This window comes from Phascolarctos cinereus, unplaced genomic scaffold (genome assembly GCF_003287225.1).
Source record: "Phascolarctos cinereus isolate Bilbo 61053 unplaced genomic scaffold, phaCin_HiC Scaffold_8;HRSCAF=390, whole genome shotgun sequence".
NCBI classification, from domain to species: domain Eukaryota; kingdom Metazoa; phylum Chordata; class Mammalia; order Diprotodontia; family Phascolarctidae; genus Phascolarctos; species Phascolarctos cinereus.
This window is the reverse complement of record NW_027556291.1, coordinates 20,481,713-20,494,599: the sequence shown is the minus strand read 5'-3', so window position 1 is coordinate 20,494,599 and position 12,887 is coordinate 20,481,713. Positions and strand designations below refer to the sequence as shown.

General features: G+C 43.1%; 1 protein-coding gene across 3 annotated transcripts in view; it reads left to right on the top strand.

Annotated features, from left to right (window-relative positions):
• Nucleotides 1-999: 999 nt before the first annotated feature.
• DACH2 (dachshund family transcription factor 2) overlaps nucleotides 1,000-12,887 on the top strand; it is a 411,691-nt gene continuing 399,803 nt past the window's right edge. For 2 of the 3 annotated variants that reach the window (XM_020964629.2, XM_020964627.2), the window contains exon 1: nucleotides 1,000-1,781. In XM_020964629.2, the coding sequence (XP_020820288.1) occupies nucleotides 1,114-1,781 (668 nt within the window). In that variant the 5' untranslated portion in view covers nucleotides 1,000-1,113. The remainder of the gene's footprint in view (nucleotides 1,782-12,887) is intronic. The other variant, XM_020964628.2, reaches the window with a different exon arrangement.

Here is a 12,887-nt window from a genome sequence, read left to right as displayed (position 1 = left end):
ACCCTTGGCCACAGTGTTCTCGAGCCCCTCTTTGCCTACAGGCCTCACGCTTTTTGTATGCTTGTAGATAGAAAAAGCAGAGATTTATTTAGAAAGCCTCCTCCTCCTCTTCCCCCCCCCCGCCCCCAACCTCAGGGCACCGGTTCCTTTGCTATGCGTGCTTTCGGACATACCAGGGGACCTTGCCCACCTGCTTTCCCGGTGGGGAGGGGGGAAAAAGTGGGGCTCGTCCCCGGCCAGCAGAGGTGGGGGCGCCCCGCTAGCCTCAGCCCAAGGCGCCTTGATCAAGGAGAGGCCGGGGCACCACGGAAGCCTTAGGATCCCAAACAAGTCCTTAGGGATTGCTTCCTCTGGGGATGTTCCCCTGCAGGCCCGTCTCCGTTCTGCGCTGCCCCCTCCCCCAAGCCCTGGTCCGTGCGGGCACCCACCAGGGGGAGGGGGCTTGACTCTGTCCAGATGCTCCGGGTTTCCGCTCGCGGGGTCTGGGGCCGCCGCCTTGGGCAGCAAGGGTGGCGGGTGGCAGGTGGCGCTCTGGGGGCTTTGCTCCATTCCCGGGCTCACCCGGGAATCTCGTTCTCGGGCCCGGGGCTTACAAAGCCCAGGGTACCTGGACCCTGGAAAGCCCGGCAAAGCGGAGCTCCGACCTGGCGCTAAAGGCTGCGCGGGCAAATGCAAGGAAGAAATGAGGAGGAGAGAAAGAGAAAGACAAACGTAGGGAACTGCGCGGCCCGCGCCCCAAGTCCCCCAGCCCAGCCCCCTAGTCGGTTCCGTCCCCATTCACGCGACGAGTTCTGGTGGGAACTCAGGTAGTCGGGCTGGGCCTCGAGGCCCCGCCCCGCCTCGCTTCCCGCAGCCACTCTCTGAGCTCAGGAGCCGTGAGGCTGGAGCCCATTGGCCGAGGCGTGCTGCTAGTCTTGGGAGTGGGTGGGGTCTGGTAGTCGCGGGTGCCGCGGCTCACTGTGTATGCGGGGGCGTGGGAGGAGCGTGAGCCTGTTTAGAGTAGTGTGGCCAACAGTTGCGAGAGAGGCGGACGGACTGAGAGAGCGCGAGCAAAACCCCGTGGACTGAGTGGTGCCCAGAAAAACCGGAGGCACGGAGCCCCCCAGGGTAACCATGGCTGTTTCAGCCCCGCCGGTGATCTCGGCAACTTCGAGCAGCTCCAGCAGCAGCGCCGGGGCCCCCGGGGTCTTGTTCCGGGCTGAGCCCCTCTACTCCTCCAGCCCGTCCGAGTCACCCCGGCTCACCACTAGCATGATTAACAGCTTCATCTCCACCAGCGGCAGTGGTAGCGGTATGAGCGCTATGGGCGGCGGCGGCATGAGCGCTATGGGCGGCGGCGGCGGCATGAGCGCTATGAGCGGTGGCATGAGCGTTTTGGGCGGTGGCGGTGGCATAAGCGGTATGAGCGGCGGCGGTCTGACTATGAGCGGCGGCGTGAGCGGTATGAGCGGCGGCGGTCTGACTATGAGCGGCGGCGGCAGCGGCGGCAACGAGTGTAAGATGGTCGATCTGCACGGAGTGAAGGTTGCTTCTTTCCTGGTGGAGGGGCAAGAGCTCATTTGCCTGCCGCAGGTCTTCGACCTGTTCCTGAAGCACCTCGTGGGGGGCCTGCACACCGTCTACACCAAGCTCAAGAGACTGGATATCACCCCCGTGGTGTGCACTGTCGAGCAGGTCAGGATCCTCCGGGGGCTGGGTGCCATCCAGCCCGGGGTGAACCGCTGCAAACTCATCACCAGGAAGGACTTCGAAACTTTGTACAACGACTGCACCAACGCCAGGTGAGGACTCCTCTCGCCTTTGCTCTTCTCTCCTTTCCCCCCACTTCTCCCCTCTTTTCTCTTATCCCCTTCTTTTTCTTTTCTCTCCTCCTCTCTCATCTCTTCTCGTCGATTCTGCTCTTTTCTGGTCTGTTCTACTTTCTACTCTCTTCCACCTCTTCCCCCCCCCTTTTCCCCTCTCGTCTCTTTTCCTCTCATCTCTTCTCCCCTTTCTTCTCTTCTCCTATCCTTCTCTCTTCTCCTTTCTCTCCTTTCTTTTCCTCTTTCCCCCTCTTGTCGTCTCTTCTTTTTCTAGCCTTTCCCACCTCTATCCTCGCGTCCCACTCCCTCTTCCTCCCCCTTATCCCCTCAGCCCTCCCCCCTTCCTTGGGCAAACTTTGTGGCCCGGGTGAGTCCCACTCGATTTACACCGCTCCCCTCCCCCCATCTCCACTCTCCCCACCCCTGGGGCTCCCAGAAGGGTCGCTTGGCTTCCCGCAGCCGCAGTTTGCAGCCCTTGCCCCGAAAGTTGCCAGTCCTTGCATGCCTGTTCCAGCCCCCCAAAGCAGCCGAAATCCCAACTAATTCGTCTCTTTTGTTTTCTCTCCTACTCGGCGGCGGTGGCGGCGGCGGCAGCGGCCGGGATCATACTTTCTCCTGAATGCTGATGCCAGACGGGCGGGCTGAGCCCGAGCCGAGCTGGCCAGCCGCCGCCACCTGCGCGCACATCGTGCCCGCCTGGGGTGGGAGGTGGGGGGGGGGCTTCCCCGCTGGTTCCCCTCCTCCGCTGGCCCTCGACCCGCGCGCCAATCGCGCACGTGTATGTGTGAGTTGAATCGGGCGCTCAGTCTGTCGGTTCCGTTCGGCTGCCCGCGCCCCTGCCAACGGAATCGGGATTGTCACTTTCTTACGTTTCTGGGGGACCTCTTGCAAAAGGCAGTCTATTTCGGGTGTGGGGGCTGGGCCGGAGACCCTGGTAAGCTTTTTGCAAAAGATGCTCTCGGTTTTTCCCTCAGGCAAGCTGGTGGAAAGATGCTTTTCCACCAAAGAGTGAATGCTGTTGGCCGGCAGCGCATCCATCAGTCCATCCATCCATTCATCTAAATCTATCTGTCTGTCTATCTGTCTTTTATGAGTGCATGAGATTGCAGATCTTATAACCAGTACCAGGACTCAGTGGTACAAATACCCATGTATAGTCTCATATGTGAATGTTCTTCGAATCATGTCCAGTTAGAGAGAAAATTATGGTAGCCATCCCCCTTCCCATGATAAGCACCTGTGAGCTTGTGAATTCCATTCCTAGTTAGCACAGTTCTCGGCACATAGTAAATGCTTAACCTCTCTCTGTCTAATTACCTATCGCTCAATCTATCTATTGATTTTGGTAATACATTAAGGGAAAGAAAGTGCCTGCAGGGCCACTGTGACTGGGATAAGCCATTAATGGATCACCCTGGAAAGGTTATGTGCTAGGGGAAGTTCTTGGGGTCCTCTTTTGCTTTTTCTCACTGCAAGTTTAAATCTCCAGCGCTAACAACTAAACTGGCAATACAGTCCTCACATCTGCTGCTCCAAAATGTAAGTGGGAGGGAAATGTGTTAGGTATAATCGAAGGGTACTGACAAAGACAAAGCAGAGACAAACTGTTGCTTGATGCAGAATTTGACAGAGGCCTTCCCCCCCTCCTTTTTTTGGGGGAGCAGATATCCTTCTGTGTTCAAGTAATTAAAAAGAGCCCGACTCCTGTGGGAATTCCTGCTTGACTTCCTATCTGTTAGGGCTTACAAACCTGGTTTGTGATGTCATTCATGGCTTCTTCAGGAATAGCCCAGTTTTAAAGGACACAATGAGGCTAAAGCTGTGGTCTGCTCCAAGAGCAGAGAGTAAATTTTGATTTACCACAAAGCCCTTTAATAATAGTGACGACTGACAGTGTTAGGAAGGGACCAGGAGGGGGTCATCTAGTTCATTTCCATGACTTCAAAAAGACTGAAGTATTCCAGACATGAAAATCTGCTCATTATTAAAGCTTTCCCTTCTCCTCTGCTTTTCTCTCCGGGAGAGGGAGGGCTCCATGATGTTGACCACTTACTACCTTGAGGAAATGCTATCCTTGGGCCCAATTTATACAATTTCCCTTTTCAAATCTGTGACACTCATTGAAAAAGAAAATTGAGCAGGGCTTAAGTGAAGGATTTAGTACTTTCTGCCTCAACAAAACCTTAAAATGTTTGGATTCCGGTTTCTTACTGAGGGAAAAAAATAATCCAAATAAACAAATGATTGATTTCTCTGTGTATGTGGAGACAGGTGGTCACTAAGTGTTTTTTGGATCCTGTTGTGTGATTTGTGTGTCGCTCTTGCTTTAATTCGGTTGTTATGTTTTGCTTTTTGATAGTGTTTGCAGCCCTAAACTCTTGAATTGCTTGTGTGTGTGTGTGTGTGTGTGTGTGTGTGTGTGTGTGTGTGTGTGTAAAGGCTATAGATAGGAAAATTGGAAATGAGTCTCTGTTATGCATACAGGTTGGTTATGTCTTACTTTATATTGAACAAAAGTGACTGTTACGCTCCCCTACTTGAATTTTCTGACAGTATAAAGACTGTGCTACTATATATTTGAGAGAGGTGAGGAAGACTATTTAGAACACTTTGATCTCTTTCCTTTTCTAGGTGTGAAATAACAGTCTCTGTGGACTTTCATTTAATATTTAAATTGCACATCTGCAAATTTGATAGCTACAACACTCCTCATCACACTTAAGAAAAAAATCACAAAATGGCAAAAGTGCCATTAGTTAGCTGTGTACTGACTTGGATTCATTCAAAACTCTTCTTTGTGTGTTGGGTTAAATACGCCACAAGGTGCAAAATCCTCGGCTCTTGCCTCATCATTCTCATATGCCTTTTGTAGAAAGAAGGAGCTGAGAAATCAGATGAGCAGGAGCAAGGCCCAGGAGGACCAAAATAAGGAAGATGGAGATTCAAGGCCAGGAGGAGATGAGAAACCCGGGTGATGAGAGCAAAGAGAAGCAAGGGAAGGGAATGAGTGGAAGCTTAAGAGAGCAGTGACCAAAGAGGGGGAGAGGTACAGGGGAGGATTCTGCTGCTCAGCCTAAGGTCTCTTAGCAACTTCTGGTTTGGCAAAAGAAAGTGCAGATCAAGGACGGTACATTCAGTCAGTGGGAAAACTCCCATACTGGATCCATTTTCTATAGGAAACTTCTCTTCATCTGCTAATAATTTTTAAAAGTAACACTGATTTCTGTTGAAGCCATTGACAGTTTTCTTTTCCTAAACAATGGGCGTGATTTTCCTCTCCCTACATTACTGTTAGAGGAAAAAAAGAAATGAAAACACTGAATTTTGGAATTTTCATTTGTTGTTTCACCACCCATGCCTCCTCTATAATGCCACCAGGTTGCATCGAGGTGAGGTCACAGGACAAATGTTTCTAACTGTAGCTTGGCATGAATCGCAAATGAGCGTGCTGGACCAATAGCATTAACTAGCTCTGGTCCCCTGGAAAGCATTACAAGCTGGGTGATTGCAGGCTAGTCTTCAGTATCTTGCTATTAGCCCTTCCCTGGCTTTCCTGATAAAGTTCTCTCCCTGGAGAAGAAAAGTTGGGCAAGACAGCCTGCCTGCTGTCGGAGAATAGAAAGCTTCTTGGCCATACCTTGTTTTACCACATGACTCGGCCTTGCCATCACTGCCGTGCCAAAGCTGAACTGGGCATTACTCTCATGCCCTTTAACTTGGGAAATGAATTTTACTGAAGGTTATTTTCAAGATAAACATGAATGTGAAGAGACCAAGATACCAAGTGACTTAAAAAGTTATATTCTTCTTAAAAACTTTTTTTCCCCCACAGTAAACTCAAGTTCACGTAGCTATCTTTTCTTAGAGATAGCAAGACCAGTTATGTTCAGAAAGCACATTTGCCTTCCTGTCTAAGTTCTTACTCTGTAGAAATGTTCTCATGAGTGCTTAAAAGCCTCAAAAACTAAGCTACCAAAAAAAAAAAAAAGGAAAAAAACCCAAACCTAGTGTAAGGGCAGATACATGCTTAAATTAACTTATCCAATGCTAACAGCTCGCTATGTAGCTGTATAAACCTCACATTCTCAGATTCTATAACTGATTATTTGAAGTCCAACTGATTAATTGATATTTTGTCACTTGATTAGGTCAACAGATGCTTGAAAAAACAGGAGTGGTCTGATTAAGAAAACATTATTAATAATATATTGAGTTACTTTTCAAGATATAGTCAAATATGTAAACTTTAGGTTTTCCTAAAGAAAACCTGCAAAGCTTCAGTGAATGTATCTGGGCTTGTTATTATTTCGGCTTTGATGCTGGAACCACTGGATCATGCAATTATAATGACTTTTAAAATCTTTTGCAATTATTTTTGAATGCTGCATCCTGATAATCAACCATCCCTCAGTAGATTCATTCAGCCTTAATTTTGCATTAATAGTCTGTGCCCAACACAGAACAGCACATCTTCCCCCGAAAATGAAGGTTTGTCAGCAACACTAGGAACATTTGGCATGACTTTTGCTCTTGTTCCCAAACAATAAAAGGATTTAAGAGTGGATGGAGGCAGTAAATGTAGCTACTGGAGTGCGCAGGCTAATGAGGGTATAGTCCTGTTGTCTATTAAAAGCAGTCACCTAGTCACCAATGCTCTCTGTCTTTTATTAGGGGAGTGATGTCAAGGCTATAATGAGGGCAGTCCTGCCTTGTGCCTGTACACGGGCCTTCTGTAGAAGTGCATACTGATTTTAAATGGACCTTTCTGTGTACACAACCTGTTTGGGTTTCTTACTCAGAGATTTCGGCTTGTCCATCCATATTTGTCCAAATGCATCTATTTAGTCCATCGTTAAATAAATGGTCAGTGGTATGATGTGCTCATCTTTGGCTAGTTACATACGATGATAGCTTCATTATATAGCATATGAATGCAGAGCAAAATCTGGGGGTTGTGGCTTTCAGACCTGATGATATTTTATTTTTTTAAAAAGGAAGCCCTAATATCTGTGGTAAGTGGCAAGCCCGACATCTTTGCTCCTTTCTTGTGGAACCTTATTTGTCTTAATAAAATCTTTAGATGTTTTAAAAATGCCCCTGGTAGGCAAATCGAATTGGAAGGAGTCCTAATCAAAATAAATTGCATTTCAGTTGGCGGTATGGGTTTCGATTAGTAATTTATTGTGCATTTTTCAAGATACAAATGATTCCGATTTCTCCCTTCTCAAAATTTCAAATTTGCCTTATAATCTCTCTGCAATTAATGGAAAACAGAAAATGCAATGTTTCTGGAGAAAACCCACCAACCCTTTTCCCAACAGCAAAACAATTAGGTATTAATGATATTCTTGTTGCATATTCAAAAGGCCTTTGCGAGCATTTTTCTTCCTTTTTTTCTTTTCTCCATTGCAACCTGCAAAACTCTTCACTGTCACTTCAAATCACACAATTCTCACAAGATAAAACAACATTTAAACACACTTGCTTTGGGAGGGAAATTGAGCATTTGCACCCAATAAGCCTGATTGTGGAACTGCATGCAAATGGTGTTTTGATTTATCTCTTTTGCACTTTTTTTCCATTTGAATTGATCTTGCATTAATTTTGCCAAGCGGCTCTGTGAGGCTGCAGATGTTGCCCTGTGTTTAATAAATCAATGAGACAGATCTGAATGAATCACTTCAGATGGATTCTCTGCTCGGTTTGATGTCTAGATGTTATTCTTAGCTTGTTATCATGACAGATGCATTAATGTTCCCATACTCTGCCAGCAATGTCAGAGAGATTGAAGCTTTTAAAGTGGCGGTATCCCCTTTTCCCCATTTTTTTTTTTGCCGGAATAGCTAGATTGTTTATTAGGAATCTAAGGAAAATAGAGACTTAATTGTAAGATTACTCTGTGGTAATTAATAAACTTTCTCCTAGAAATGAGAAACTTAACGTGTAATTTTATGTAAAATCATTAACTATCCCAATATGGTAGAAATCAATATTAAAAAAAATCTAAATATAGTGGTGCTTCTTAATAATGCAACCATTTTCTCCACATTAATATTTCATTATGGCGAGAATGATGAGAATAAGTCATATATGATTGGGACACATTGCAAGTGTCACTATATATAGAAGAGCATTGTATCCAAATTGATTACAGGAGGCTGTTAGTTTTTTAATCCTTACTAATAAGCCGCTTGGTGGCTTCATGCAGCTGCAGTGCACTTTTATCAAGGGATTTGGAAGTCCTTCAGGATTTCTTTAGAGAAGGAAGTAGCTTGTCCACTAGGCAATCATTTTTTCTTCACTGGGGAGTACAGAGGATTTTGAAAAGATGTTTTCTTCTCCATATGGTTCAGTTAGTTAAATATTCCTTATAAGAACCTGTAGAACATAAAACCTTCCAGAACATACTTGTATACCCCCAGTTTCTTGCACAATTCCCCAATGTAAACCAAAAGGAACTTTGAGATCACTTTCCTGAAATTGATCACTTACCCCTGTTTGAAACACGCCTCCTACATCTCTTGTTTTTTCTTGAGAGAACAAACTTTGGACAGAGTTTGAGTTTCATGTTGGCAAATATTAGTCCCCCCTTTCTGTTTTTTGTTACCTTTTAAGTTGGGGAAAATGGCCATTGGTAATGAAGAAAAATTCAAATCCTTACCAAGACAGGCTTTGGTTTCATCTTGGGCAGCTTGGCACCATCCGTGCTTAATCAGTTTATACAGGAAGAGCTTTTTGTCCTGTGTTTTTGCTTTACTTGCTCCAACAGAATTCAGAAAACACTGTGTAACAAAAATGCACCTTTCATACCAAAGAAAATGCACATGTCATTCACTATGTGGACCTTCATTTTGCTGCTCCGTGGAGATGGGGGGAAATAGGAGAGATTGTTGAATACCCTGCTGCAGTCCCAAGTTTCCATCAGAGGATCATACTGAGAGCGCCAGGCTAATCAGGGAAGCTGGGGGTGCATATGGTTATCGTGAACAGGAATATGTTTTGAAGGGAAATTTGTCAGCCACCTCTCTTGCTCCATAGTGGTGAGGTGCTTGTGCTGTGACCTACCTTCTTTTGAGCCATATATGATGGCTTTCTCTATGATGCTAAGTGATAAAAAGCTATGACTTGGAAGTGTAGGGGAAGCAACTTCTCCCTCAACTGTCTCTGTAACTCAAGGCACTGTTGGTTTCCTTCCTGATCAGCAGCTAGGGGCTAGTGTCCTTTGCTAGTTGTTGTTTTGTTACATATCCCTTGGCACTTTGGAATAAAACACAGAAATAGGACTTTATGTAGTAGTTTGTGCTCAAGCAGTACACATTGGAGTAGGTTATGATTAGTCTGTGGCAGCCCCCAAGGCTCTCTAAATGTTAACTGAATGAATGAATTAATGAATGAATGCTATCTAAAATTTTGCTTCTTGGCTTTAATTTCCTCGATTAGTCAAAGTTGTTCCCATAGATGACGGTAGGTTTAAATAAAACTGCTTCGTAAGGTATACAGTGGCTAAAAAGACATTAATCTTGCAATTTTAATTCCATTATTAAAACACTCAGTGTTCAGGACAAAAAGAATTTCTAAGAGACCCACAGAAGGGCACAAAAACCCAGGTTTTGAAATTTGGAGATTGGAACAGCAGGGTACTGTTAAAAGAGAACGTGACCCCCTTCCTCCATTTCATTTTCTATATGTGAACTTTGAAAAGATTTTCTAATGTTGTGATTAAATCAGAATTCCAGAGTATAACCAGGTCACTGCCACATAATGATCCTCAGCGATTCAGATTTAACCTTCTTGATGTTACAATGACCCCTTGGGGCCATACACTTTGGATCTGGGTTTCTAGTCGGCAAAATCTGGTTCTTCAGGGTGCAATGATAAGAGTAGTTTTGGTCTTAAAATTTTTTTTTATATAAGTGGAATTAGAAATACTAAAATACATTAATCAGAATGCTTTCCTTTCTGTTTTGTGCCTGACAGTTTCTAAGACCTAAACTCAGAAAATACTCTGTCTTTATCATTGACTTTTTTTTTTTAAAGGAAAATGCTTTTTTTGAACATGCTTACATTTTTCAGGTAGAATTTATTTTTTAAGAATAGGATTCATTTTCCTCTAAGGGCTCCAGAAGATAAAATTACTTTGAGCTAGCCACCATTTTGACCTATTGCATTTATTGGGCTTATTAGAGCCAATTGTGGTAAAACCTCAGTAATTACCTGACTGGAAAAAAACAAACAAACAGATGACAGGAAAGCAAAAAGGAAAAAAAAAATGAGCCAGTGGTAGTCTTTTTATTGCCGTACAATGATTTTTTTAAAACAAGTTGACTGCTTAACAGTGTATAATGTAGTATGTATGTAAAGGTATAAAATGTTCAATTGCAACCATGTCCAGTGGTCTTATCAGGTTGTTTGCAGCTAATATCTGGTAACAGCATTTAGGCCACATTTAGTCTCTCTGCTATTTATGTGATGGGTTAAAAAGAAAAAGTAATATTGATCTATCTCCGGATTAAAGTTTGAAATCGGCAACAGCCTGAACACAAAAGCCTTTTTTTTTTTTATGATTTCTCAGCTTGTCATTGATCTCCTAGTTTTATTGCATTCATTATTTATTAAAAGAATTTGCAAGCTAAACATAACGTTAAGCTAGTTTGCACACAGGGACCGCACTTAGGAAATTGAATGGAAATTGCATTAGAGATGAACATCTGTGCTATTTTTCCACTCGTGTGTTTATGGGTTTGTATAAAAGGTGTATTGGATTAACAGTTATAACCATTATAGCTTGCAGCAATATGTTAGATTCTTAGCATTTAAGTTGTTTGGGAGGAAGTCTGTCTCTCATTTGTCCAAAAGGATAAGACAGTATTTGGATTGGTCTATTTATGTGTGTGTTTTATTAATGCATTTGTTAATGCATTATCTGTATGTATAAATTTGAGATATCCTGTTGTATTAAAATAAGAATAAAGTATATCCCTAATGATAATGTAAGACTGTACTTATTTCTTGAAGGTTTCTGGTAGCAGCATAAATTATATGCCTATAATGGCCCATTTTACAGTATGTTTTCCAAGCCTTGAGCCTAAATACAATGTTAATAGCACACCAAACTTATAGAAAGTATATAAAGCCTTTTGACGTGTGTAGCTATAAAATGACATTACTATAAATAGAGTTGAAGCCTTGATTTTTCTGAGAGGATATCCAATGTGTATACAGAAGAACCTTGAAAAGTCCCCGCTATGGAGGGAGTTCCATATGATTTGGACTCTATTTCAAACCCTGTCCAAGGAACTTGAATGAATAGAAGCCTCCAGTACCTCACCTTCCTCACCGCATGGTCTCAAGAACCACACCACTGTACTTGATTTTGCCCGAATTCTCCATTTGAATGGTTGCTGTTTGGAACAGGAATCCCAGAAAACTTCTTTTCTCAGTAGTTTCATAAGATCACTAGATCTTGGGTTCAGATATAATGGAGTTTCTGAAGAATTGCCATACCTTTCTGGGCCCCCCCTCTTTTCAGGGGTGCAATTTCATGTTAGATTTAGAATTAGTTTATGAGGTGGATGTGAGCTACATGTCATTACCATTTGTCCCTTTGCTCTCCCCATGTCATTTTTTTTTACTAAATTATGAAACTCACGTAATTATTTTCTGTGATACTCAGTTTTGATTTGTCTTTAAATGTCCTTTATCTCTTGTGTTCTAATCAATAAATACATAATAGCTATGTTTTTTTTAATATCCTGGACTTATATCAGGAATGTTGAACTGAAATAAATTAGAATTTTTCATATTTAAGAGGAGATCTTGCATTTTTTTTAAATGAACACAGAGGCTGCTGATATGTTATAAATAGAATACACATCAGGAGGGATTGGAATGAACCATTTCTTTCCACTTCAGAGCGGCCATGTTCAGTTGACCTGGGGATTCTCTGCTCTGCTCTGCATTTGTTGTGAGGCAGAAGAGGTTTTGTGGCTTACACAATTAATCAGAAGGCTCATTCTCTCATATATTTGTTTGGATTACTCAGTCATTTCCATTGAAGGCTCAAAGCTATGGATAGAGAAGCATTAAAAACTTACCTTAATTTGTGTGGTTACTTACCTATTCAAATCTCAGCTTAGAATTGGATTTGTTTTGCTTATGGTCATATACAACATCCTAGCCAGATTGGGGGATGGGGGAGAGAAACCAATGACAAAAACAGCAGTAGAGATGAGAGTGTGCTTTGATAACAGAGATTTCAAAATCCCTTGATCCTCAGTGTAAATATTTTTAGAAAACAAGCTAAACGATGGAATCATACATGAATAAGTATTCAAGAAAAGCATTTGGCAGTATTTTATTTATTTAGATTCTGTTTAACTGGATGTTTTGAAAATAGTCTGTGATCAGCTAAGCCCTTAGACGTGCTTAGCTCTACATTTATGAACATCCTGTAGGTTTTGATTTGGTGGGGGAGGGGGGAGTCGATCTGACGGCTTACACACCAATCATGTATTTACTTTGAATATGCTTTAAAACTAATATTATTCATTCAACAAGTATTTGATTTAATACTTCTATTTCTTTTTTTGTCAGTGGGAACAATATTATCCATTAGAAAACTTGGTCCCAAATTCTTAGTTTTCTCTTAGCAATTTAAGTAGTATACCTTGTTGTTGTTTGTCCTTCGTTCTCGAAGAGGACCATGACGTTGGGAAGGTGATATCATGACTTGCAAGTGAATTGGATTTATTGATACATGGAATGAGTATCTGGTCATCTATGTTCATAGAAAGAATTGGTGACATGGACCGTATGAAACAATGGAGAAACCAAGTAATTGTGTTTGGCCTTGTTGGAGAGTCCGTTATTTTAGCTTTTGCAGCAGATTTACCTTCCTCGTTAACTTTGTATTTTCTTAGCATGAGTACTGAACAGTGGCAGGGTTCTGAGTTTGAGGTGTGTACGTGTGCATGCCTCTGTGTGTGTGTGGAGGTGGGGATAAATATACATTATGTATTATATATGCGCATATGTGTATCTGTCACTAATAACATCAGGGTGCTAATGTTCAGTAGTGATTATCAA